Raw genomic sequence first — 25,318 nt, 5'->3', positions numbered from 1 at the left:
GAAAATTAACACCATTTTAAATGAATATGCTAATGATAAAAATAATATATAAGTTACTAAAATCTGTCCAACATAGAAAATTGTATTAATTACTAACATCTTTAAGTTCTAAGTTAATGTAAAAACAAATATGTAACTAGATTTGTTTAAATCATTAAGTTACAATATTTTATTTTAACAAATGTAACCAACTATTTATTTGCATTTATGTGCATGTAATTATTTATTAATGATAAATACCATAATTAGATTGTGGTATTCATATAATTTGATAAAATGAAATACAATAATTTAGTATATATAGTGTTTCTAGTTTACATAAAAAAACCAATGAAATACTTATATATATATTATCTCATCATTTTGAAACAAAAAATGTCCCTAGCATTTGGCGCGTATTTATTTACGCGCCAAATCAATTATGGCGTCAAGTGAATGTGAATAGTTGGTGCAGTGTATCTTCTTATAAAAATTTTATAATTTTCTCGTTTAATGCATGCAAAATTTTTTTAGATATATTGTCCAATACATATTCTAATACATAGTCTAATTAATTATATGTAATATTTTTATAAACAAATATGGATCAAGACAATTGTTCAGTGACGTGTTCTGTTGTAATCGAATGGACTAATTCACAAGGTTCGATTGTAAAGAAAACAAATCATCGATCAGCAACTTTACGCTTAATTCGAAACAATTTTCGTGAAATTTATATCGAGATACGTGCAGAGAAAGCAAACACAATCACGAAATTATCGCTAATATCTATATCGGTTTTTAATAAATTTATGACGGAAGGAAAAGCTTCTATTAAATTTAAAAAAGAAAATTGTACACTATTTTTATCGAATGCACCGACATCTCAATTAATCAATTTTTTGAAAATGATATACATCAAGATCTCGGATCAAGAAGATAAAGTGAAAAATTCGTTAAAAGAAAAATTACTTTCTAATAAACCGTTCGTTGGTTATCAAGAAATTAGTCCCGCTACAAGTACCGAAAAAAATAGAGCTAAAGAGAAAGCTCTCGTTGTATCACGTGCAACCACTACGACACCATCCCCTAGCGCTGTTAAAAAGAGAAAACGAATCGATGAAAATGAAAATAAATTGAAACCATCTACTGCGAAAAAACTCTACGAAAACCCAACAATAGAACAAGTTTCGGAAGAACAAAATAGAATCTTGGATGCAGTACTTCGTGGTAAAAATATATTTTTTACTGGGAGTGCAGGTACTGGAAAGTCTTTCTTATTGAGAAAAATAATAGCAGCTCTTCCACCTGACGTTACGATTGCTACAGCAAGTACCGGAGTAGCGGCATGTCATATAGGCGGAATAACTTTACATCAATTCGCTGGAATTGGATTAGGAACCGCAAATTCGGAAAGATGTTTTGAAATGGCTTCTCGTAGTTCCTCTGCTACTTTATGGAGAAAAACGAAACATTTAATCATAGATGAAATTTCTATGGTAGATGGGGATTATTTTGATAAGATTGAAGCTGTTGCTAGACATATTCGTAAAAATGAAAGACCTTTTGGTGGAATACAATTGATATTATGTGGAGATTTTTTCCAATTACCACCAGTTTCAAAGAAAGATAAGAAAGCAAAATTTTGTTTTCAAAGTAATGCATGGACAAAGTGTATACATTTCAATTATGAATTACAAACTGTTTACAGACAAAAAGATCCTGAATTTATCAAAATTTTAAATAATATTAGAATAGGTAGAGTGACAGACGATATTGCAAAAACTCTTAAGGCAACAGCTAAACAAAAAATAGAGAATAATGGTATTTTAGCAACAAGACTTTGTTCTCATGTAAATGAAGTTGAAGAAATTAATGAATTTCAATTAAATGAGTTAAAAGGTGAATCTAAAACTTATATAGCACAAGATTCCGACCAATCAATGACTAAAATATTGAATCAACAATTGACTGTTCCTGATAAATTAATATTAAAAATAGGTGCCCAAGTAATGTTGTTAAAAAATATAAATGTTTCTAATGGGTTAGTGAATGGAGCAAGAGGGGTGGTTATTAAATTTGCAGATAATGTTCCAATAGTGCAATTTAAATCAGGTATTCAATATCATGCAAAACTCGAAAAATGGAATTTAAAAACAAATATAGGAACTATTGTTTGTAGAAAACAAATTCCATTAAAGTTAGCATGGGCTTTTTCCATTCATAAAAGTCAAGGTTTAACTCTAGATTGTGTTGAAATGTGTCTTGCAAGAGTATTTGATGCTGGTCAGTCATATGTAGCTCTTTCAAGAGCACAAAGTTTGCAATCTTTAAGAGTTTTAGAATTTAATAATCAACAAGTATGGGCTCATTCTGATGTACTTATGTTTTATAAAAAGTTTAGAAGAAATTTACAAGAAATGGAAATAATTCCTGTAGGAAAAAAGCAAAAAATATAAATGAAATAATCATGTATAAATAAAATATTATTTTACTTATTTACATTTTTATTACATTCATAATTTTATTTCATTTTTAATTATTTTAATTTTAATTTTTTTTTTATCTTTGACTACTAATTAAAATTATATTGTTTTAATTATGTTGAGAAGATGAGAGAATTAAAAACACATTTTTTTTTTTTTTACAATTTATTAAAAAAAGTAAAAGTTTCTAAATTTTATATATAATTGCATCATAACAAAGCATAAATATATTTTATTTTTTCTTTTCCTTTCATTAAATATTACAAAATCACGCATTTAATAATTTCATATATATATATATATTAATAATCGTCAACTGTGATTTCTATTGATGGTATATAACGCCAAGTGTGTCCAGCATTTATTAATTCTGAACAAAGAATCGGTGTATTTGGAGCTGATTCTTTACTGCTACATTGAATATCTATTTTATATTGACCAGCTGTAAAAAATACTACACGGCATTCGTGATAAATTCTTCCATATTCCTGTAACTAGAAAAAGAAACAAAGTTATCAGAGCAATAAAGAATATTATTAAGATTTTTTTTTTTATCAATAAAGTAACTTACTGCTGGAAGCATAATTTTATTTGCACCAGCAATGGATAATCTTGTTTCTAGTTGATAATTGTTCACGCCATTATGATGATCTTGATAAAAATTGATAGATAACATAAGATCACTCAATGGATGTTCTAAAGCATTACATATTCCTATTCCGACACTAACGCATTCACCTAAGCTACATGTAAGTTCATCTTGTGCCTTTACAACTGTATCATTTATTTTAATCTCTGAAAAACATACGAAATTATTAATTGAAGCATTAAATGAAAGATTATGCAATGATTATGTGCAATGATTAGTAAAACGTACCCCATTGTAGGGGGCTCATTCTAACAAGATCTAACATATCTTGGGTAAGAGTAATACCAGAAAGAGTCGCTTTTCCGGTCGATTCTGTGCCCAATAATTGCCAACGTAAATCAACTAACGATGCAATATGTTCGGAACAAACTTTTTGAAGTTCTCCGATATCACCGTTTCCATTTAACTATTAATAAAATACAAGAAAAAAAAATATTTCTTTTCTTTATATTATAAAGAAAATTAATAAGATTTTTAATTACCATAGATAATTTATTCAATGGGCATCGATCAACTGGGACAGGGATTCTACAAGGTTCTTTTCCCTCCATGTATATACATTTAGTTTCCGTGTAATACAATTCCATTTCATGATTGGTCATATTTGTTAAATCTAATACAAGATAAAATTGTGATGGTCTGAAAATATATATATTATATATTACGACATCTTATATATATATTCGTAATCTAATAATATATTATCTACTTACGTTTCTGCTGGAAGTACATCCCAATTTGTAATTTGTACACTAGGTAACATCTCAACTGTGATAAAAACTGAAGAAATACGACAATAACCTGCCGTTAAACCTGCACCACCCGAATATTTTATTTTTAATTGACCTTCAATAACATTTGAGGTATGCAATGGAACTGCAAGTTTAGACAAACGCGAACTCGCTAAGGAAGAATGTCCTGAATGAGAACTTAATCCTGACCTGAATGAGGAAGTTAATTCGGATTGTCTCTTTGTATGCGATGGAGAACTTAATCTAGATGGTAATGAACTATGTCCTGAATGAGACATTAAACTGCTGGGTTGACTAACATATGTACTACTACTAGTATCTGAAAACATATTTAAAATATCTAGCAATCAATTAAATTATAATTGTTATAAAAAATAATAATAAGAATAGAAACAGTTTTTGTTCAATATTACCGTTTCGAGATGTAGGTGCTATAAAATCGGTAGCTGCATATAAATATAAAATAAAACTAGCATTAGAGCCAGGTTTTAAAGGTAATTGTGCCATTAAATTTTCATCGTTCCATTTAAATATTTTACTTTCAGTTAACGTGTCTAATGTTGATTGTACTGATAATTCGATTGTTTCGATAGGAAGTTGACCGTTATTTTTAATCGTTATAGTACATTCGGCACTGTAACATTATTAAGTTCTATAGAAAAAAATATGTAATCGATGTTTTATTTATTTAATAGAATATACCTTTCTCCGCCATATAATGATATACTTGCACTAGTTACTATATTGTCTCCAGAACAAAAACTTGCAGTTTGAGGTAAACTTGTAGCTACTTCTATTCTCGGTAAAGCTGGAACTACTTCAACTGTATATTGAGAATGACTCATTTCCTCCATATATCTTAATCTACAATTTGATTTCACTCCCAATGTATGCGTACTAAAACCAAGAATTTCTAAATCTCCGATTTCTTTAGGATTGCCAGCTAACGTTACCGCAATTGGTCCTGATTCAGCAGGAAGTGTAATACTTTCAGGAATTGATTCAAATACTACGCCGTTTGTAAGGAGTCTCATGTTAGAAACGTGAAGTTCAAACGGCAAAGGATTAATAAGTTGCATTGATACTTCGCAAATATCACCTTCTACCCATAAATAATCTGTAATCATTATTTTACAATAAATATAATTTTATAGGTAACGTCTAACAAATGTACGTACCAACTTTACTTTTAGATATATTTTTTCTTTCTAATGATCCGAAATTAATTGGTGTAAATAAAAATGGACCATGATCTTCTTTCACTCTTTCGATTTTTTGAGGTTGAAGATGCGGTTGCATATTTTTTAAAATAAATGATTTAGTTTTCGGAATATTCGTTAAATTAGCAGGAGGTATAACTGTACCAGAATCTAAAACCTATTAGAACAATTTGATTAACAATTCTGAAAAATATCTTCATTTTTCCTTGAAACTTACAAGAGGTACAGGAGCGCCTTCGCATTGTTGAGATACATTTTGAAGTTGCAAAGCAGTTTCTTTACGTTCGTTAGGAGTTAAATAATTGTACATTGTTTGAAGTAAGAATGTCATATGTCTTGTTGCTAATGCTGGATTACCCATACGATTAGCAGCAGTAACAAGTTCATTTATAACTTGAATTTGAATAATAGGCCAACCTCTATGACATTCTATACAAATAAATTTTTATTTAATATTTTCATCATAGCACAATGAAAATTTATCGATCTATAAAAAGAAATTACCAGGAGACATATCAACCGGATCTAAAGATAATTTAAATCCAGAAGTTGCTTGTAGCATCAAATTATAACATTGTTGCCAATCTGGATTAGGATTATTTTGAGATACATGTCGTGTTGCAGCTAATCTTAAGCAAAAGGATGCTTTTCTTATAAAACCAAAACTTGTATATAAATCTGATAATGTGGTAAACCGATCAATCTACAATATTGCAGAATTATTGTTATATTTTGATATTTAATAAATCAATAACATTCCAGATTATGTCACATACTTTTTCTTGCTCACTCAATGGCAAGTTTATAAGTATGACATTATTTAAATAAGAAGCAGCTTGTAAAGTACAATTTTGTTCTATTGAAATTCTTGTAGCTTTAAAGCTAGCTTCTGTCTCAATTATTCCAGCATATTGATATTTGCTATAGTGAACTATTGCCTCACGATATTTTTTTGATATTTCTTCAGGTAATAAAATATGTGGCATATTACTTTTTACTATTTCTATAGCTGGTGGTGATAATAAAGTAGCTATAGCTTGTGAACCTCTTCTAAATATAATAATAAATTATTATCTATATTATGTAAGATATCAAAGTTTCATATCTTAAATTATTTTACTTTATACATACCTTTGCTTACCTGGACTACCTTCTTGAAGGGAAGAATTTCTTTGTAATGGAAGACTTCTACACATATTTGGATATAACACTAAAGCAGATGCTGCACATAAACCTTCAAATGCTGCTCCTAGCCATAACCAATCATTTACAGCTTGTAATACACTAGCTGCAGAATTATAATTACTCAAGGCATCTGCTGGTAGACCAGCTTGAAGACACAAATCACCTAAATGTTTTGTCATACGGCCTACACATCTTTTTCTATTATTTCTAGATTCCAGATCTAATCCTATAAAATCTTTTTTTTCAAATGGTGCCAACAAGAGAGAGACTCTGTCTATTTTTTCTCTAGATCTTTCTAATCTTTTAGATTCTAAAATCCAGAATAAAGAATTTAGACACTCCATTACATGAACTTCAAGATCAGGACATGTCTCATCTGTATAAAATACTGCTCTAGTTTTAAAATTCAAAGGTGTACTAAATGATGTTGGCGGTTCGTGTACATTATTTGATTCTAATGGTCCAAAAAGAATAGCACGTGAATCATATAATGTTGCACTGTATTTCACTTTTAAAGTTTCATGAACTCTACATAACTCATTTAATTCTGCTTGATTGTCATATTTGCCAAAAGTAATTAATCCTAATAATCTTCTGTGAGTTTGGAAATCTCCCCAATCGTTATTTTCAACAGGATGTTCCCTAACGAATCTAGCAAGAATTTCACGTGTTCCACCAGTAGAATCAGCAACAGAAAATCTACTGCCTGTTTTAATTATCCGTTCACATAACCTGGTAATAGTCTTTTGTTTGATTTGTGTACCAATAGGTCTCAAAAGTAAAAGCAATGCTGCATGATCATGTGCAGTTTGTTCGTAATCGGGATGAGACATCTTGTTGTCGGGTACTGGACTCGACAAAATAACGCTAATAGCCGAGCGCATTTATATCACTCACTACTTAGTAGTATTTTACGGTACTTATAAGTTCACATAATAATAGATAATAACAGATACATAACAATTCTTTAACCCAATAGTCAAATTTTGTATTCATTTTACAAATATTTAATATTTCATTTCATTTTGATAATTGTTGTGCTATATTAGCAAACATGATTAATAAAACAACTGCCATGTTCAACAAACAGATCAAATGCGCGTGCGTTGCAAGAAGTTTATCAAGTAACACTCGTATTCGTATTAGTAATTATTGCAAAAGAATGAATTTGTTAACCTTTTTCGAAATATGTTTTCTATAATAAATGAAAGTTTTCGAAACTAATAAAATCCACATTGTTTATCAACGTAATTATATTTTATTTTATTAAAGCTTTAATATAAATTTTATTGAATTTTTAGTAAAAAAAAAAAAAAAAAATGTATATTTTGATACATGGAAATTATAAATATTATTATTGAAATTTTTGACAATTCCAAGAAACGTTTTAATTTCTAGGAAATATAAATCTCGCCTTAAGTGGAAAAAAATACATTTATTATAGTATTATTAATATTACTTATATATTTTCAAAGCCTATGCAAAATTGATTACCAAAATGATAATTGCTTTTTAAATGTAAAAGATAAATAATATAAATTTTAATAAATAAGAATATAATAGATAAGAATAAAATATAAATATTAAATTTGAAACTTTTGATTTTTGCGAGCATAAATTTTATTCAATGTATTACATACATATATTATCTTTATCTATTAATAGATATACATATATTATACAGAAAATTGGCACATTAAAAAAGTAAGGTACAAAATCTTACTTTAATTTAACAATTTTTACTATATAAAAGAGTAGATAGAATGAAATATATTATTATAAAAAAGAAAAAAATAAAAATTTAAAATTTAAAATTAAGTGAAAATACATTAAAAAAGTATGTATACATTAAAAATTTAGAAAAAATTATTTAAATGTGCGCAGATATATATTATACAAGTAATATATATAATTTGTATATATATATATAATTGAATATAATTATTCAAAGATTTTTATTTAAATTGAATTATTAATATAAAAAAAATTTATAAACTATTTTTTTTTTTTATTTTTTTCTTTTCTTTCTAAAAGGATAAAATATTGATTAAAATATATTTTTATATAACAAAAATATCTTACATATAGTAAATAATAATAAATAATTATTATATTATATATATTGTAAATAACACAATTAATAAAATATTAGATATTTATTATGTGTAATATTATGAAAATGTAAAAAACAATTTAAATGCGTATATCTATGAGAAACTTCAACTATTTTTTTTATATTTTTTTTAGTTAAAAAATTAAGACATAACTATTATAAAGATATTAATTAAAATGTTTATCAATACTGTAAATATAAACGCAGTACTATACCTGGTCTTTATCTTAAACATCTGGCACAGAATGATCCATTAAAGTTTTCAATAAACTGTTGTTCATTCTAAAAAAAATAATTGTGATTAAAAATTTGCAATATGATATATTACACATAATATTCTATATTAATGGACATATACTTTTTAATCATATGATCATAAATATATGATGGAATAATTGTTATTGTGATTATATTTCCACCATTTTCAATTTCTGCCGTTATTTCTTTATCCATTAAACCTATAACATTCTAAAAAAAAAAGAATATTTTTTAAATTTATTGAAATTTGAATTGTGCATGTAAATCTTATACATGTCACAAACCTTTCCATTAACTTCCAATATTTGGTGATCTGTTAAAAGTCCATTTCTAGCAGCTGAAGAATCTTTTACTAATGCAATTATTTTTCCATTTTTAAATTGGAATCCAATATGTCCCGTACTATCCTTGTGCATTGTCACTGTGCGTTCAAATGGTCTAAAATCAATAAAATATTAAATAAAAAATATTGAAATTATATATTATATAATCAATATTAACTAACCTATCTCTTACTACTACTTTAATACCATTAATATCAGCATTTCGTAACATTTTATGTACTTGTTCCATTGTATATCCAGCAACAAAAACATCGTTGATACTCAAAATTTGATCTCCAAATCGTAATCCAGCAAGTGCAGCAGGTGAATTTTGACTTACTAGGCATACAAAGATGCCATTATTTACAGCATGCACTCTTAAACCAATTTTCCCATCTTTATCTTTGCATAGTATCAACTAATAAAAAAAATATATAAAATGATAGAATCAGAAATTTTGACAAAAACTATGCTTTTTTAAGATATATGATAATTATTTATATCATATCAATTTTAATATATACATTAAATGCATACATGTAAACATAAATGATCTATTATTTCATACTTCTCTTATTCCATTTGTAACTTGTGCTCTCTGTAGTCCTAAAGATTGTCCAGACAAAGGTGCAATTATGCCTGGTAAAGAACCTGAAGTTGTAGAATTATTTACTGTCATCTGAAATGTAGATTTTTAAAATATAGTTTCTATAATATAAATTATATCATGTATATTTACAGTACGATTTACAAGAGAATATTCAGGCATATTTTGTGCTATCATTTCTTCAGTAAATTCTAAATCCATATATTTTCCCAATGAAGGATACAATGCAGTAGAAAGAGAATTATAAACAGGTGCAGATGGACCAGTTTGTTCATGTGATATAGGTGGAACATTATATTGTGATTCTCTTTGTAGTTGAGCCTATAAAAATAACAAATTATATAAGTTAATTACAATGTCACAAATACTATGTAGATAATTTTTTCTAATTAATCTATCTTACCTTCATCATATGATCTACTTTCATGTCCTCGAGCGTTGGATATAAAGACATTTTGCATAAATTTTTCTAAAAATAAATATATCAACATAAAATATAAATAAATAAATAAGAACAATTTTTTAATTAATTGAAGAATATAAGATAACAGAAAACTAAATTATTTATTACAATAACAACACCAAAAATATTATAAATAATATAATATATATATCGACATGATGTATTGTTATTTAAGGATTTCTGCATGAATGTTTATATATAGAAATGTTTAGATATTTTACCTTTAAAAAACAACTGATAATATGTGATGCTTATATTACAATAATTTTTATTTGGTATTGCACTACTTTATGTATACGTCAACGAAGGTACACGTCACGATAAATACTTAAAGTATCATTGATAAACTACAAGTGATGAACAAAATAACTTTGCTATTGGTTCGTGTTAACATCAATTCTGATAATGCAATGTATTGATTGGTTTAAGTCATTATATATAACGTGACATTACAAACAAGTGATTGGATCGCTTTATCTTCATGTGCCATTACGTATTACCCTTTCCATTTTTCCTTACCAATCATCTTTCACATTCTCTTATAACCATGTAAAAGTGCTACAATTTAAAAATTCATCGTAAAATTAATCAATAAAATCAATCTAAATAAAATAAAATTGCAAATAATTTTTTTTACTTTTCGATGTGATAGAATATTCATAAATATATAAATAATTATTGATTAAATTTTAACTATTTCATTTTTAAAACAAGATTTGTTAATATTATAAAATATTATAAAATATTAAAATATTTTAAAATTTTATCAACTAAATATATATAATGCTAATGCATTCATAAATATATAAATAATTATTGATTAAATTTTAACTATTTCATTTTTAAAACAAGATTCGTTAATATTAAAATATTTTAAAATTTTATCAACTAAATATATATAATGTTAATGCAAAAATTATTTTGTATGATTATTAAATAGATTTTTATATATAATATTTATTTATAATATTATTATAATATTTATTATTTATATACATTTTATATAATACGATTTCATATCATAATTTTATAATTTCAAATAAGAAATTAAAGTAAAATAAATTAGATTAAAAAGAAAATTGAAAAAATATAAAAAAAATTATTTTTAGGAAATTATACATAAAATTTAATGAAACATATATATATATATCGCTTGACATGATCAAGAAGAAAAAGACCGGAAAACATAAAACATGGCGATTGAATTCAACTTCGTTGACAAGTTAAAGAAGGAATGGTATAAAAGTGGGGGAAAATAGAATAGTGGGTAGGGGAATAGCGGGTCGCTGGCTTATACATGAGTTAGTTGGTATTCAGTAGTGAGGCCTCCGTGAGGGCCGTAGTGATCTAACAACAGGTGTTTTAGATTTGACACTGCGATTCCGGTTTCCTTCATTTCTAATAGTGTTCACATTAGTATTTTTTTTTATTGTCGAATATATTCCAAATTAATAAAGCTCGTGGTATACCGCGAAGAAAACGTAATTGTAAATAATCGTAATGATGTCGGAGACCGTTGTGACGATGGACGGTTCCAGCAACAATCCCAGCAACAATCCTCGACAGGTGCCTACCGTGAAGACAGAACCGGTTCAACCTAGCCCTCTAGCAGACATTAAATTGAACGTGCCCTACTTCATGACGATACCCGGTATTATTAAACTTGTACAAGTGGTGAGTACGACATAACATTGTTTTTAATTTTCATGTATACATAATTACAATAGAGAATAAAATGGACAATAAAATTAAATATAATTATATTGCATAGGTGAATATCATTACAAAAGTAATTTTTACGATAATAGCAAAATTTGTTGTATTGTAATTTTCTTAAAATTATATTTTATTTTTTTAAAACAAGTGATTAGATATTTTTACATAAGTGAGACGAAAATAGAATATCGCATATTAGTAAATATTAACGTATTCTTTCTGCGTTTCAAAGCTATATTGTACTATAATTTATCACATATCAGATTTAAGAACATGTTTATCTTTTAGGTTAGCAATAAGTTTTATTTTTTGCGATGTAGTTAATCCCGTTGGATTTTGGCAGACATTCATTATTGTTTTTAGCACTACGATCACTGTTTCTTTTACACGGTATTGTTATTTTAAACGCATGATTTTGAACGTTGCATAATTTTGCGTCTAATATATTTTTACAATCTTTCAAGAAATAAGAAAATATACGTAGCTTCAAATTGTATAATTTACATTATGATGTTAAATTTGCAACGGAATAATTGCGTAACGGTAATTTCCTTGAAATAATTAACAAATTATTATCTATTATTTTAAAACAAAAAAAAAAATAGTTTCTATTTATGAATAGTGACGTTATTATTATTATTAATTCTTTATCGATATATATTTATTTTACAACATACATCTTCTATATTTCACTGATATTCTCCGTCGAAATCGAAGGTACCGTTAACTGATCGGCATCGGTGAGCATCGTTCTTTGGTTCACGCACGTGCAGTCAGAGACACGCCCGTTGACGTTTACATTCGCTTGTAAATAAAGAGCGCCTTGCTTTCGGTTGCTGCAAATAGTCTTAATACACGCAATAAAATATAAGCAAGAAAATATATGCGTAACCATGCGATTAAATTACCAACAGATAGAAATCAAATACTAAGCTATTTATTTCACGAGATTTTTTTTTTCTATCCTCAACTCATATTAGTGGATTAGAGTGCAGAAGTTGTATCGTGCAAAACAATTCTGTATAATTATTATTTTGCACCACGACTTGTTTCACGTCAACAAATTTCAAACTTCATGATATCAAGTTTCGAAAAATTATCAACAATGTATTCAGACTTCGGAAATATCAACGATATTAAAAAGATAAGAAAGAAAAATCAGATTTTATAATCAAACATGATAATCATGCATGATTGTTCGAAATGTTGGAACAATTCCCGGTTGGTGGCATAGTTTCGATTCGTTCGACACACGTCCCTAAGAACTAGACACACGTTCGATGACCATACATGTTCATCCCAATGACCGGGACCATACGTGGCGTCCCACATATTCACAGTTCCATCCTACTACCATAGCGAGGCCGCTCCAACGGTATCGGAACGACTCATTAAAAATTTATACGATGTCCTTGACTTTTTCTCGATGATTTTTGTTCTTCTTTACCGATTGATTTATAGCTAATAATCTACGTGTACAATCATCAAAATTTTATATCTCTTTGCATCGAGGAATCAAATTGTTGAAAATATGATTATCAACGATAAATAATTTTTTTTATCTTATTTTTTCTTTTTTTTTAGCCATTTGAACTTTAAATTTTTAACAACGAGAACTCGTTCAAGAACGAAATTATGCGCGGAATAATTGTGAAATAATCCAACTAGCATAACACAATTGCTATGTGTCGTGTCATTCACATGCGTCATATTTATTCTTATATTCATACGTATACCATACATAGTTTTAATCTTACATTACATACATGTGTTATCCATGAATAGAATGAATGTAATATTTTTCATGGTCATCGATGATATAGAATCTACAACTTTTCCAAGTGTTCGTAAACTACTTTTGTTCCAGTAAATGTATATCCATAGCATTTCATTATGCGTTAATAAATTAATTACCGACCGGTAAATCAATTCTTTTTAATTCTGTTTCACAGAATTTATTCCATTAAATATGAAAACAAGGGAATGAAAATTTCTTCCCTTTTATATTCGTAAATTTCGTAATGATGCACACAAATAGAAACGAATGATTTCATTAGAATTTTAATATATATATAATTTCCTTCGATGAATCGCAAGAAAGAAACGAAAAGATTATATTGTTGAAACGTGTATACATTGTTAATATGTGGATACATGCTATTACTAATTTCATAAAGATAAGCATTTCTTATATCTATTTGATACAATACCACGTATATTGTGCGTGATGTTAAATAAATATATTTAAAGTATTTTTGAAAAAAATTTCGAAAGATCAATGTGTGATGATACACATTATTACTCACACTTAACACTTCTATAAATATTTGATAAATGGAAATATTTAAAGAACAAAAATATTAGTTAATCTATAGTCGAGCAATGCGAGATTGCATAATTATCGATTATTACCACGATTGCAAAGTCACTAGGGTCATAAGTATCTACGGTGTGTAAGTTGTTCACGAAGCATATCGGCAACAAGTTATTCAGCGAACTCGGTTAACGCAAAGAATCTTATACGCAAGGACAAGCCGCACCTTGTAATACAAACTATAGATTCAATTCATAAAAATTATTTTTCCGCGTTTGAGAAAGGATAGTCCATTACGTTATTTTATGAATTTTTCAATCGTTGATAATTCATATTTTTCGATATTAATCATTGAATATTGTAACGTGTGTGCATTGTTGCAATCTAATCACTTAAGTTTTAACATTATTTCTATTTCGTATTATGTTTATAGACGATTGTCTAAACAATCTACTTGAATTGCAATAACCTGTTTGCATTATTCATCTTTAGTTTTTTGTTTCTTCTTTAATGGAATGATGCAAATCAATAAAAGTGTAATTTATGTAATAAAATACACATACGCGACTTAAATATAAGCATTGAAAAAAAGTTTGAGAATGTTAAAAGAAATATTTAGAATACAAAATATGATGGATGCAATGCGAATTTTACGTTTTTTTTTTTCTTTTTCTTTTTTTTTTTTATAAAAGTAACTTAAAGTAACTGTTGTACCAGATAATTCAGTGAAACGTATGTATTCATATATGAATAATCATTATTTTAACCATAAATATATAACCTTATTTAACGCGATTTACATTGCTAATTATACAGCTAATTTCTAATAGCCGGTATATGTGTTTTCATCGTGATTACACGAGTGTGATAGGATCGTTGGCTCATTGAAGTTGCTTAATTGTTCAACAAATCGTAATATTACAACAAATAGATTTTTAGATAAAAAAAAAAAAAAAAGAAAAAGAAAAGATTTCCATCATAAGCGAACGATATAACATTTAAATAGAAAGAAATTACAACATCTCGCAAAGTAGCGTAAATCCTGATAGTTTGCCAATTTGAATGAGTGAAACGAGCATGGAACGTATCAATTTATGCGAATCGATCAAATGTTTCTTTTTTTTTTTCTTTTCTTTTTTTTTTTTTTTATGATTCCCGATTTCCGGTATTGCTGTTACAATGAAATGAAAAACAAAGTTATTCATTTCTCGGAATTTACGAGTTCAAACATCAGAGAGAGAGAATTAAATTCGTAGATAAAAACAGGCTAATCTCGCCTCTTTGTCGATTACAAAAGTGTTATTTCTGGAAAGATTGGATCAAGCGTGGGACATCCGAAATGATCGTCTTAAAGAGTACTCTTACATCATCTTCAACATGGATTTATAAAAATTCATCTCGTTGATTTAATCAATGTCTCATCATAGCAATATCGTGGTTTAAATTCGGAATTGATGTCTCGAGAGTTTTGATCTTCGTGTCTTTTTTTTTTTTATAATTTAAATCTTGAATTAGGCCACACGATTTAGTTTAAAAGTTTTTTTAATTAATCGTTTATCATTTAAACCATTTATAACTTTTTAAATTATTATTAGCACAAATTGTACAAAGGATTTCTTCATATTATCTCAACCTCAACTAACTAAGCGGTTTTCTGCATGTTGCAGATAGCTCACATGATCACATTTCACGTGGATGGAAAGACTCCTGTTACTGCAACTTCTGCATCTGCATATTCTTTTATCATTTGCTTCGTTTTCATTTTATATCGTACGTTTTATACTTAATAGGCACAAGATGTTACTCTTAGCCATGAATCTAATTCATAGCAATCAAAATATTTCTAGTTCTTCTTCTTTGATTACACATACGATTATTCAATAACGAAAACTTGGATCTCTTGAACATGTAATATTTAGAATTTAGATAGACTTTCTTGAAAATCTTGCCTCGCTCCTTCTTCTCATTTAACGTGATCAGATTTTCTTTGAAATATTTCTCGATCTCGCTTCCTTTCAATTTTTTAATTACATACGTTCTCGAACGGACAAGTATGTATATTAAAAGTGGCACGCTAAGGTTACATGCAGATCATTCCCCTACCATGAATAATAGTATAAGCTAATAGTAGAACCTCGACCTATATTTCCTAACAGCTACTTATCCTCCGTAAAGTTATTTTAGGAATCATCGTTATTCCACTTCTCTCATACGAATGATGAACAAAATATATTATTCCAATAATAATAATAATAATAATAATAATAATAATGGACGAAAAAAAAATCTAGTGTTTTCAAAAGTTATATGAGTCGTTCGAACGATGTCTAACTTTAATGTTATTAAATTGTATAGATTGTTTGTGTGGGTTATTCGATGTTAGGAATTCTCAGTTGAATGTTTATCGCAGTCGACGACGGTTTTCAAACGGTGAAAGTGAAATTCTTCCTTCGGTACACGGTTCCAGCGTTCCAATCCTTCGCACTTTCGCGCCCGTTCACCCTTTCATGCATTCCTGTCTCTTATAATACATTATTATGCATATTTGAATTTCATAGATCAGATATGGGAAGAAATGGAGATAAGGAGGCTCGAGGCAATCCCATATAATAGTAAGATAATAAAAAATAAGTTACAATATAAGATGCTTCTAGCAAATATTCGTGATAAATTATGATTAGATTGCGAATTCTTCTATGAAATTGTATAATTTTATACGAATATAATTAAATATATAATTTATATTATATTTCATTTTTTTATATATAATTTTTTGCAGTAAATATTTGCAGTTTAATTAAGATTGTTTCACACGAATATTTATCGACCGAGTCTGAAATTTGCCCTCCTTTTAAACATAATTTTATTAGATGACATAACGCTCGTTTATATTTCGACGATTGAACCCGGTTGATACGATAAAGTTTGATCGATTTGTTTGTTACCATTACGTTCGAAACAGTAGTAAAGAGGAAGTCAAAATGTCGAAGAAAAGAGTCAAGTATAAGCACGGTTGGACGCTGATCGACGAAAATATCGAAAATGTGGAACGCGTGAGATTCAATCCCGAGATGCAGCGAGAACTGGGTTGTTTAGTTGGCGAACACGTGTTTCTGGAATATCCGTGGGCATACGTGGACCGAGACGTCATCGTAAAATTCGCTAGATCGTCGGATTCGTTGGCACCTTTTCGAGAAATAATCGATATTTACGAAGGTGACACATTTCTCGTGGGCTATTCATCTACTCGGTTAAATTCCGATGATTTCGTGATCTGCCTCACCGAACAAGCGAAACGCCTTATTCGGGAACGGAACAAGGCCATCACCGGTATTATCTCGCGCAAAGTTATCGACAGAGTAATAAAAACCGCAAGACCATGGAACTCGTTGGGCAGCGACACGGAAGTGGATGATAATTTCGTAAGGAATAGGAGAGAATTTTTCGAGATAGAAATCCTATTCCCTGGGAGAATGTTAAACACCTCTCGAACGTTAAGCGATAGAGGTGCGAGCGATTGCAGGGACAGTTACATACAACTGGTAAACGAAGACGAGAAATTCGAAATCATCGAAAGAAAATGCATCAGTAAAGCTAGTCAAACTTGTTTGCAACCTCGAGAAACGTTTGTTCAAACGTGTCCTACATTTCCTAAAAACGCCTGGACTCAATATACCCACGAAGACATTTTGAAGGAGACACCTGTTGTCGAGGAGACGAAACAATTGAACGAGGAATCGGAACGAAATAACGATGGTCGATCACAAGCAAAAGATATCGATCAGAGAAATGATGAAGATTTAGAGGACGAGAAGCTGGAACAAAAAACACCTTTGGAATTATTTTTGGAAACTCGTTCCCAAGAAATGATCGACGTTATTAAATACAACGCGGCTGTTAATTTGTACGTAGATGATATCGAAAATTTATCTAAACACGAAAGAAAAATTTCAACGATCGAGGTGGCCACGCTTTCCGAACAAGTGTCGTTTATCTATCTAAGTATCACGGGTAACAGAGCAATTTCCGATATTTCTTTGCATTCGAAATTCAAAGAGCACTTGGCAATCTCGTACATCAACATTTCGAATCGAACTTTAAAAACGGAATGCTTAAGCGAAGGTGAATTCCGGACGAGAGTGCTTGTCTGGAAATTAAACGATCCTCTCCGTCCACATCTTGCGCTCGAAGATCACAGAGAAATTTATTCCGTTTCCTTTTGCCCGTACAACGGCGACTACGTGATAGGAGGTTGCTCCACCGGACAAGTGATTATTTGGAACATCAATGATTATTTGAACGATATTTCCGATAACGAAACTGTCAAATTTAAAGCGGTGCAAAACAATTTGCCAAGCATTCGGCCAACAGTTGTTTCTCACAAGCATCACTCTCATCGCTTGCCTATTCGAAAGATTCGATGGATACCTGCCAAATACGGGATAGAGCCAAATGGAAACACGACAAGATCATCTATTACCTCTAACATGGTGTTTCTTACCGTTTCCGAAGATGGCGTAGCGATCGCTTGGAACGTTTGTTTTCGAACCGTCAATCACAATGGCGAGGATTTCGACGAACCTCTTCGCCCGATTTTTCGTTTAAAAATTCCTACTTTTGCTTCAGAGAGCTCGCAATCTTTTACTCCTCTATGCTTTTCTCTTGACGAGCCGAGTGGAAATCAATCGGACGATTCAGAGAGCAAAGATTTTAGAAAATATTTGTGGATAGGTTGTGCGGAGGGATTGATAAAGTGTAAGTGGGGAACGCGAGCACACGAGGGAAATTTAACGGATACGGTAGATTGTAACATTTTAAATTGCTCGTACGTGCATAATGGTCCCGTTACAGAGATCGTACGATCCTCGCATGTCCGAGATGTGCTGTTGTCGATCGGTGGACAAGTGTTTGCCATTTGGAACGACGATCATATGGATTCCCCTTTATTTTGGAGAAGAACTTGCGCTTGGTACACGAGTTGTTGCTGGGCCAATGAACCTGGTGTATTTTATCTCGGTAGCGAGGACGGTAATATCGAGATGTGGAACATAAACAACGAATCGAACGAGCCGATATTCACGCGAGTCGTGTCTTCGAGATCGATCACTTGTTTGATCCTGCTTCCGTTATTCCATGATGAAGGCGTAAAAATGATCGGCGTTGGCGATCGTGGCGGATTGTTTCGCGCGTTCAAAGAGCCCGAAATTCGCAACGTGACGATGGATTGGTTCGAGGAATACGCGTGGAGAGAGACGCGGAGGAAAAAACTTTTCGCCAGTTGGCAGAACGATTTCCTCGCCAACGATCCCCTCGTAGCAACGAGGAGATCGGCTAGGCGCGACGAAGAACGCGAGAAGAAGGCGAGAGAAGCGAGGGAGAAGGCTCGAAGGGAGCAAGAGACGCGTTCGAGGCTCGAAGCCGAGAAAAGAGCGCGAAGTGCACCGGTTCCGAAAGACGTTGCATGGAGGTCGAGGGAGTTCGACAGAATGAAACAAGTTCTGTTGAATAGAAAAGGGATTGTTCCTAGCGAGCTCGAGGCGAAAAGAGCTGTTTTCGTTACTATGAAAGCGGAGAGGGATGCGAAATTGGAGAAGGCTCGGAACAGAATTGCTCGTAGGGACGATTATTTTCTTAATGCGATATCCGTACAATTCCCCGTACTTTCTGAATCGAGGATAGAGAGTTCGGAATTCGAGAAATTGGCTCCGATAAAAATTGAAAAATCGATCGAAGATTACGTCGAAAAATTCGATGAAATACGGCGTAAAGCTAAGGAAATGATTGACAAATAATTTCTTAAATTCTTAAATTCTCTTCTTTTTGTTTTAAATATAGATACTTATTATATAAATATAGATAAGAAATTTAAGAAAAATTTAAGAAGTGGTAAATTGAAATCTTGATTTAATAAAATTTTATCTAATTTTGCCGAGCAAAACGAATAATTGTTTCAATTCGTTTCAGATTCTTGGTATAATATGCATGATATGCGCATCACCGGCTTATACTCCCGCAACCCATTGGTTTCTATTCGTCATCGTAACATCTTTCATCGCCACCCTGTTATGGTGTTTCATTTATTTGCTGTCGATTCGGGAGGCGCTTAAGTTACCTATCAATTGGATTTTAACGGTAAAAAAAACAATTCGGAAAACAGCTCTTGATGACTACAATTTCTACTTTATACATATATTTATATATATACTTACGAAGAAATATCTAATTACAGGAAATGTTGAATACATCGATATTCACCGTACTTTATATGATTGCTTTCATCGCACAGTTATCTGCCTGGAGCGCGTTAAATCATACATATACATCGAGAAATATTGCCGCAGGGGTAAGAATCTTATGACAAATCTTATGATATTCTATCTAATTATATGTTAAAAAGACAAAAATTTAACGATTCAGTCGAAGTCGTAAAATGGCTGGTTTTCATCTGTTAACGAGTGTGTATATATATATATATATATATATATATATATATATATATATATATATTAAGTCGTCGACAAACACGACAACGGATATAACGGTTAAAATAATTCTTTCTTTGCAGATCTTTGCAATCTTTAACACATTGGCGTACTCTGCTGGGACATACTTCCTCTACGTGGAATGGAGAAGCAGCAGTAACACGCATTGAAGGAGAGGATAGGTACTCGAAACAATATCAGGTACCTGAAGAGCACCTACGACAAAGCTACTATACATTCGGGTTGTCGCGATCGTGTCGTTCAACGACCGTTGACGGCCATAAGGTTGTAAAAAGATCAATGGGTCGAAGCTAGTCTAACCAGGCCCCCAACTTGATCGTGTGTGGTAGCTTAAACACAAGAAACTCTTATGTGTACGTGCCTTATAAAAAATTAGTTGACGAATTGGTGGGTCGCGCCAATTTGTGATTATATAGTTTTCTTTTCATAAGGGATTATTCCCTTATACGAGGAATGAAGTTCTGGACGGGTTGCGATCAGAGATATCGACGATTTCTTAAGTTTTTTGTTTCCACGAGTCTCGTCGATTCTCTTCGTTACGTGATTCAATCTTTCACTGTGTAAACAGATGTGCTAAGAAGGGGAAAAAAAATATTATCCTTTTAAAAAGCAAATCGTGCTTTAAGATCGATAAAATCCATATTGGATTGTCGATATTTTCAAATTCTATGCAATTAACTATATATACGTTTCAATCGTTAATGTACGTACCTTATTGAGGCACTTTCCCGTCAAGTTTTCCTTTTTCACTGTACCTTTCTCACATTATCGCGACTTTTTATTTATATGTATACACGCATTATATATATATATATATATATATATTTACATATACATATATGTTTTATATAAAAAAAATATATTTGCACAAATTGAATTCAGTACATCTCGTTTTTTCTTTTTTCTTTTTTTTTTTTATTTTCTTTTAATCATATAGAATATTTATAAGATATAATTTGTATCATTGAAAAATTTAATATTATATTATAAAAATGAATGAATGTTTTCGAATACATTGTACCTTTTCTGTACACGTTATTTTTGAAATATATGTTCGTTTTCGATATTGTTTTCAAAATCTATTCTTGATCATATTCGATAATGTTATTTATTTCGATTATGATCTTCCCACATTAAGTAAAGAATATTTTTAAAGGGAATTTTTTTGTTTTCATTTCACAATGGTTTAAAAGGAAAAAGCTTAAATATAGTAATTTTAGATATCCGATAAGAATTATTCATGAGTTAAAAATGTGAAACATGAAAACGAAGTGTTTAAATGTCTAAATTTATTCCTTGTTAACTTTTTAAATTAAACGAAATTCAATTGCACAAAATTTATTTATTTTTGATTTAAGTAAAAATGATATATGTATATAATATTTGAAGATCTTGTATATATTCAAGATTGAATAATAATAAGTTTAGAATCTACTTGCTAAAACTTGCAAATTCAAATATTTTAATTACATTTGTATTCTGAAACAACAATTTCTGTATTTAATAAATTAAAAAAAAAAATAAAAAATTAATATTTATTGAACAATTAAAAGTTAACCTTAGTTTGGTTAAGATAATAATTAAAAAATTGTTATCTAGTGAACTTAATAATTAAAAAGTATAGTGTATTTAAGAGAAAAAAATTATAAAAATTACAAAATTTTATGAACAATTGAAACTATTTTATATTTTAATCTGATTATCAAAATAATAATTAAAAATTAAGATAATAAACTTAATGATTAAAAACCACAATACAATTGTATTTATATAATATTAATATTTATCTCTACGAGTATGGAACTAGAAAAGTATGATATCATCAATGACGTCACTGTGGTAACGCGCCAGAACGCAAACGTGCACTTCAGTCAATCGCAGGCGTTCAAGGCGCGACCACGTTTCTTATTAAGGTCAGTTTGAGATTTATATGTATACTACGAAATTATATATCGCGCCTACAATGCTTACTTTTGCCGGTTGTGAATCATATTAGTGCATTACAATCGTAACGATATATTATCGAATAAGCTTATCACGTAGATATTTTACGATAATCGCGATAAAGTAAATCATTATTGATAAATAATTAATCTTTATCCTTATCTGGAGTCTTATTCAGTCAACTATATATATATATTTTTGACATAAAATTATTTCGATATTAGAAATATTAGAAATAGCATATTTATATAAAATAAGGTATTAGAATTTATTTCTTTACAATTTTTTAATCATTTAATCATTATCAAATATAACTAAAGTAAAAGATTAAAAGTAGTTGACAGTTTATTAAAAACAAGTGCGAGTTTCGGTTGTTATCACTTTCTTTTACAAACGAACTTTCATTTAAAAATAACCGATGACGAAATTTCACTCACGTTTATTCATAGTCGCGCTTAATTCGGACACATTCGTGATTCGAATTAAAAAAAAAAAAAAAAAATGCCGATATATTGTATGGGGATTATACAATTTTTTATTTCGTTATAAAATTGTATTATTGTTAAATGTTTTATCGATAGAATTGCTTTATTTTATTTTGTTCTATTAAATATATGTGTTAAATTTATCTGATATCTCTGATTATTAAAGGAGAGAGTAATCCCGAAAGTCTGGAAAGTATCGATCGGTAGTAAAGAATAGGGGTGTGACGAGATGAATGAAATGAAAGTGAGAGTATTCGGAATTTCTTTTTTCATATGTCATTCATATAAACAAAATCTTATTCTATTTTTATTCATTGCTTGGCAAACTAAGTGTAACGTGAGAAACTCAAAAAATGAAATTAATATACAAATCTATATTTTTTTTGAAAGAGAAAAAACACGCATTATTCTTAAATTTCACGAAAGGGAGGAGCCTCTGGTGAAATGTGGAGAATACTTAAATGGAGCCTCGAAAATTTTTGGCCTTGGCCTTCTTTGCATTCACGATCTCGCATGAATATTCTGGAGTTATTTACAATTACTTACATGATAACGTAGTGTTTTAAAATTTCAGAATCGGTAAGGAAAATAACTATGTCTCATTCGGTAACTATTAGAACTCAAACGGTAACGAGTAGTTCTACTGCAGTTATCATCAATACTGGTTACTTAAAAACGTGGAGCGGCTCGTTTAAATTATTTGAATTAGTAAGTTTTTATATTAGAAATATACATATGTGTCTCGATACAATTATATATTTATGATGGTATTAATTTTGTTTCCGTTTAAAAAAATATGATATAAATTTAATCATCTTTTATTATGCAAGGCTTAAAAGAATTTTTTTTAAATTTTAGATACTTGGAATAATATGCGTAGCAATAGTGGGACATCACATATCTTCTCAGAATTATATATATGCTGCAGAACTATTTTTCTTTTTAATGACGACAACATTTATGATTGGTACTTTTATTTTGCTTTTAAGTTGTTTAGCTTCCCTTTCAACATCTTCTATCATCGCAAAGACTACTTATGTAAGTTTCTTATTTATTTATAATAAATTAAATAATGGATAAATTAAATATTATCTCTTTCTATTTTAGGAACTTCTTTATCATTCAATAGCATTTGGATTATATCTAGCAGCATCGTTAACATATATAGTACATGTATCTAATATGAAACGTTACAATGAATACGAAGTATTGATGGCGGCAGCAGTAAGTTGAAAAATTAAAAACATCGTATTTTTATAATTTTATATTTATTATATCTCGTTTTAGATTTGTGGATTGGTAAATTCAGCGCTATATCTTCTCAGTACAATTATTGCTCTCCGTACATACAGAGGACTTTGAACGCTTTGAACCGTACCTTATACAATTTTTAATATCTTCGAACACTTCGAAGTTGGTTACCATATATTTCATATATATATTTCATAAATTATCATTAATATTTTGATACCAATCAGCATTATTCAATAGAAATTTTTATACGAAGTAAGATTTTTAATATGATAAAAGAAGTTATTATTTATCATATTTTATATATTTGACACATATTTATACAGCGAATCTACATGAAATAATACAAAGAATATTTTATATTATTTTATAAGATTTATTTATAAAATTTTTATTTATAAAAATATATAAATTAATGTAATATTTAAAAAATTTATATATAAAATATATACCTCTGATAAAAATATACAGATATAGAAAGAATTTTATATATAAAATATTCTTATATGATCCATACAAGAATAATTAATAATGTATATCAATGATACATTTTATGTATAAAATATATAAATATATATATTTATGACATAATAAAATGAATCTGACAGATTAAAATTTTTAATTAAAAAATTAGGCAAAGAAGTGTTGTTAATTAGATATTGAAAGTTTTTTGAACGAAGAGAAAATATGAAATATAAAAAAAGAATAAACAGAAGAAAAACAAAATAAAAATTTCAGTGCTACTTTTTAAATGTCAAAATAAAATAGAATAAGAATTAAAATCAACCCCATCTTTTGACTGTTAAAAACATTTATATAAAAGGATTATTAGAAAGATGGCGCTAAATGCCAATTCTTATTTTATCTCTATCCTTTTCCTATTATTTATTCTCTTTTCTAAATGTGTTTCATTTGCGGCATCCTAGAGATGGCGCTGATTCCATAATTTTTTTCTATCTCTATCCTTTTCCTACTGCTTGCTCTCTTTATCTATATTTGTTTTTGGCGGGTGATCATAGATAGTACAAGATATCAATTGAATACATTTTCATCATTTCTCTTTACAATCT

The 25,318-nt window shown here is 29.2% G+C and overlaps 6 protein-coding genes across 7 annotated transcripts; 4 read left to right on the top strand and 2 right to left on the bottom strand.

The window, feature by feature from the left end:
- The first annotated feature begins 296 nt into the window (after nucleotides 1-296).
- LOC410410 (ATP-dependent DNA helicase PIF1) lies at nucleotides 297-2,438 on the top strand. Its single transcript, XM_393890.5, has one exon. It carries the CDS (start codon nucleotides 582-584, stop codon nucleotides 2,436-2,438), a length of 1,857 nt encoding a protein of 618 aa, XP_393890.1. The 5' UTR covers nucleotides 297-581.
- Nucleotides 2,439-2,718: 280 nt separating this feature from the next.
- Nucleotides 2,719-7,372, bottom strand: LOC408401 (protein brunelleschi). Its single transcript, XM_391949.7, has 12 exons — nucleotides 6,218-7,372; nucleotides 5,863-6,136; nucleotides 5,591-5,789; nucleotides 5,304-5,515; nucleotides 5,045-5,243; nucleotides 4,569-4,983; nucleotides 4,280-4,500; nucleotides 3,828-4,185; nucleotides 3,597-3,753; nucleotides 3,343-3,520; nucleotides 3,037-3,260; nucleotides 2,719-2,959 (listed from the first exon to the last, which is right to left on the bottom strand). Exons 1-12 carry the CDS (start codon nucleotides 7,153-7,155, stop codon nucleotides 2,768-2,770), a joined length of 3,567 nt encoding a protein of 1,188 aa, XP_391949.4. The 5' UTR covers nucleotides 7,156-7,372; the 3' UTR covers nucleotides 2,719-2,767.
- A 1,101-nt stretch (nucleotides 7,373-8,473) lies between these two features.
- LOC551650 (syntenin-1) lies at nucleotides 8,474-10,413 on the bottom strand. Of its 2 annotated transcripts, none has more exons than XM_624040.6 (8): nucleotides 10,257-10,413; nucleotides 9,976-10,041; nucleotides 9,705-9,893; nucleotides 9,534-9,644; nucleotides 9,148-9,383; nucleotides 8,927-9,080; nucleotides 8,743-8,852; nucleotides 8,474-8,666 (listed from the first exon to the last, which is right to left on the bottom strand). In XM_624040.6, exons 2-8 carry the CDS (start codon nucleotides 10,024-10,026, stop codon nucleotides 8,612-8,614), a joined length of 906 nt encoding a protein of 301 aa, XP_624043.2. In that variant the 5' UTR covers nucleotides 10,027-10,041; nucleotides 10,257-10,413; the 3' UTR covers nucleotides 8,474-8,611. The 2 variants fall into 2 exon arrangements, with proteins under 2 accessions (XP_624043.2, XP_006557898.1); XM_006557835.3 differs by having other exon boundaries at nucleotides 9,717-9,893; nucleotides 10,257-10,412.
- A 913-nt stretch (nucleotides 10,414-11,326) lies between these two features.
- On the top strand, nucleotides 11,327-21,646 carry LOC408400 (CKLF-like MARVEL transmembrane domain-containing protein 8). The gene is made up of 4 exons (XM_391948.7): nucleotides 11,327-11,709; nucleotides 20,030-20,197; nucleotides 20,295-20,408; nucleotides 20,631-21,646. Exons 1-4 carry the CDS (start codon nucleotides 11,536-11,538, stop codon nucleotides 20,715-20,717), a joined length of 543 nt encoding a protein of 180 aa, XP_391948.3. The 5' UTR covers nucleotides 11,327-11,535; the 3' UTR covers nucleotides 20,718-21,646.
- On the top strand, nucleotides 11,899-19,921 carry LOC102655268 (WD repeat-containing protein 63). The gene has a single exon (XM_006557834.3). The coding sequence runs from the start codon at nucleotides 17,047-17,049 to the stop codon at nucleotides 19,855-19,857; it is 2,811 nt and encodes a 936-aa protein (XP_006557897.2). The 5' UTR covers nucleotides 11,899-17,046; the 3' UTR covers nucleotides 19,858-19,921.
- A 732-nt stretch (nucleotides 21,647-22,378) lies between the features above and the next one.
- Nucleotides 22,379-24,580, top strand: LOC726696. Its single transcript, XM_001122418.5, has 5 exons — nucleotides 22,379-22,481; nucleotides 23,572-23,705; nucleotides 23,856-24,035; nucleotides 24,105-24,221; nucleotides 24,285-24,580. The coding sequence occupies exons 2-5, from the start codon at nucleotides 23,592-23,594 to the stop codon at nucleotides 24,357-24,359; spliced, it is 486 nt and encodes a 161-aa protein (XP_001122418.1). The 5' UTR covers nucleotides 22,379-22,481; nucleotides 23,572-23,591; the 3' UTR covers nucleotides 24,360-24,580.
- The last annotated feature ends 738 nt before the right edge of the window (nucleotides 24,581-25,318 follow it).

Source organism: Apis mellifera, linkage group LG13 (assembly GCF_003254395.2).
Source record: "Apis mellifera strain DH4 linkage group LG13, Amel_HAv3.1, whole genome shotgun sequence".
Classification (NCBI taxonomy): domain Eukaryota; kingdom Metazoa; phylum Arthropoda; class Insecta; order Hymenoptera; family Apidae; genus Apis; species Apis mellifera.
The sequence above is the reverse complement of the archived record's forward strand: the minus strand, read 5'-3'. Positions and strand labels throughout refer to the sequence as shown.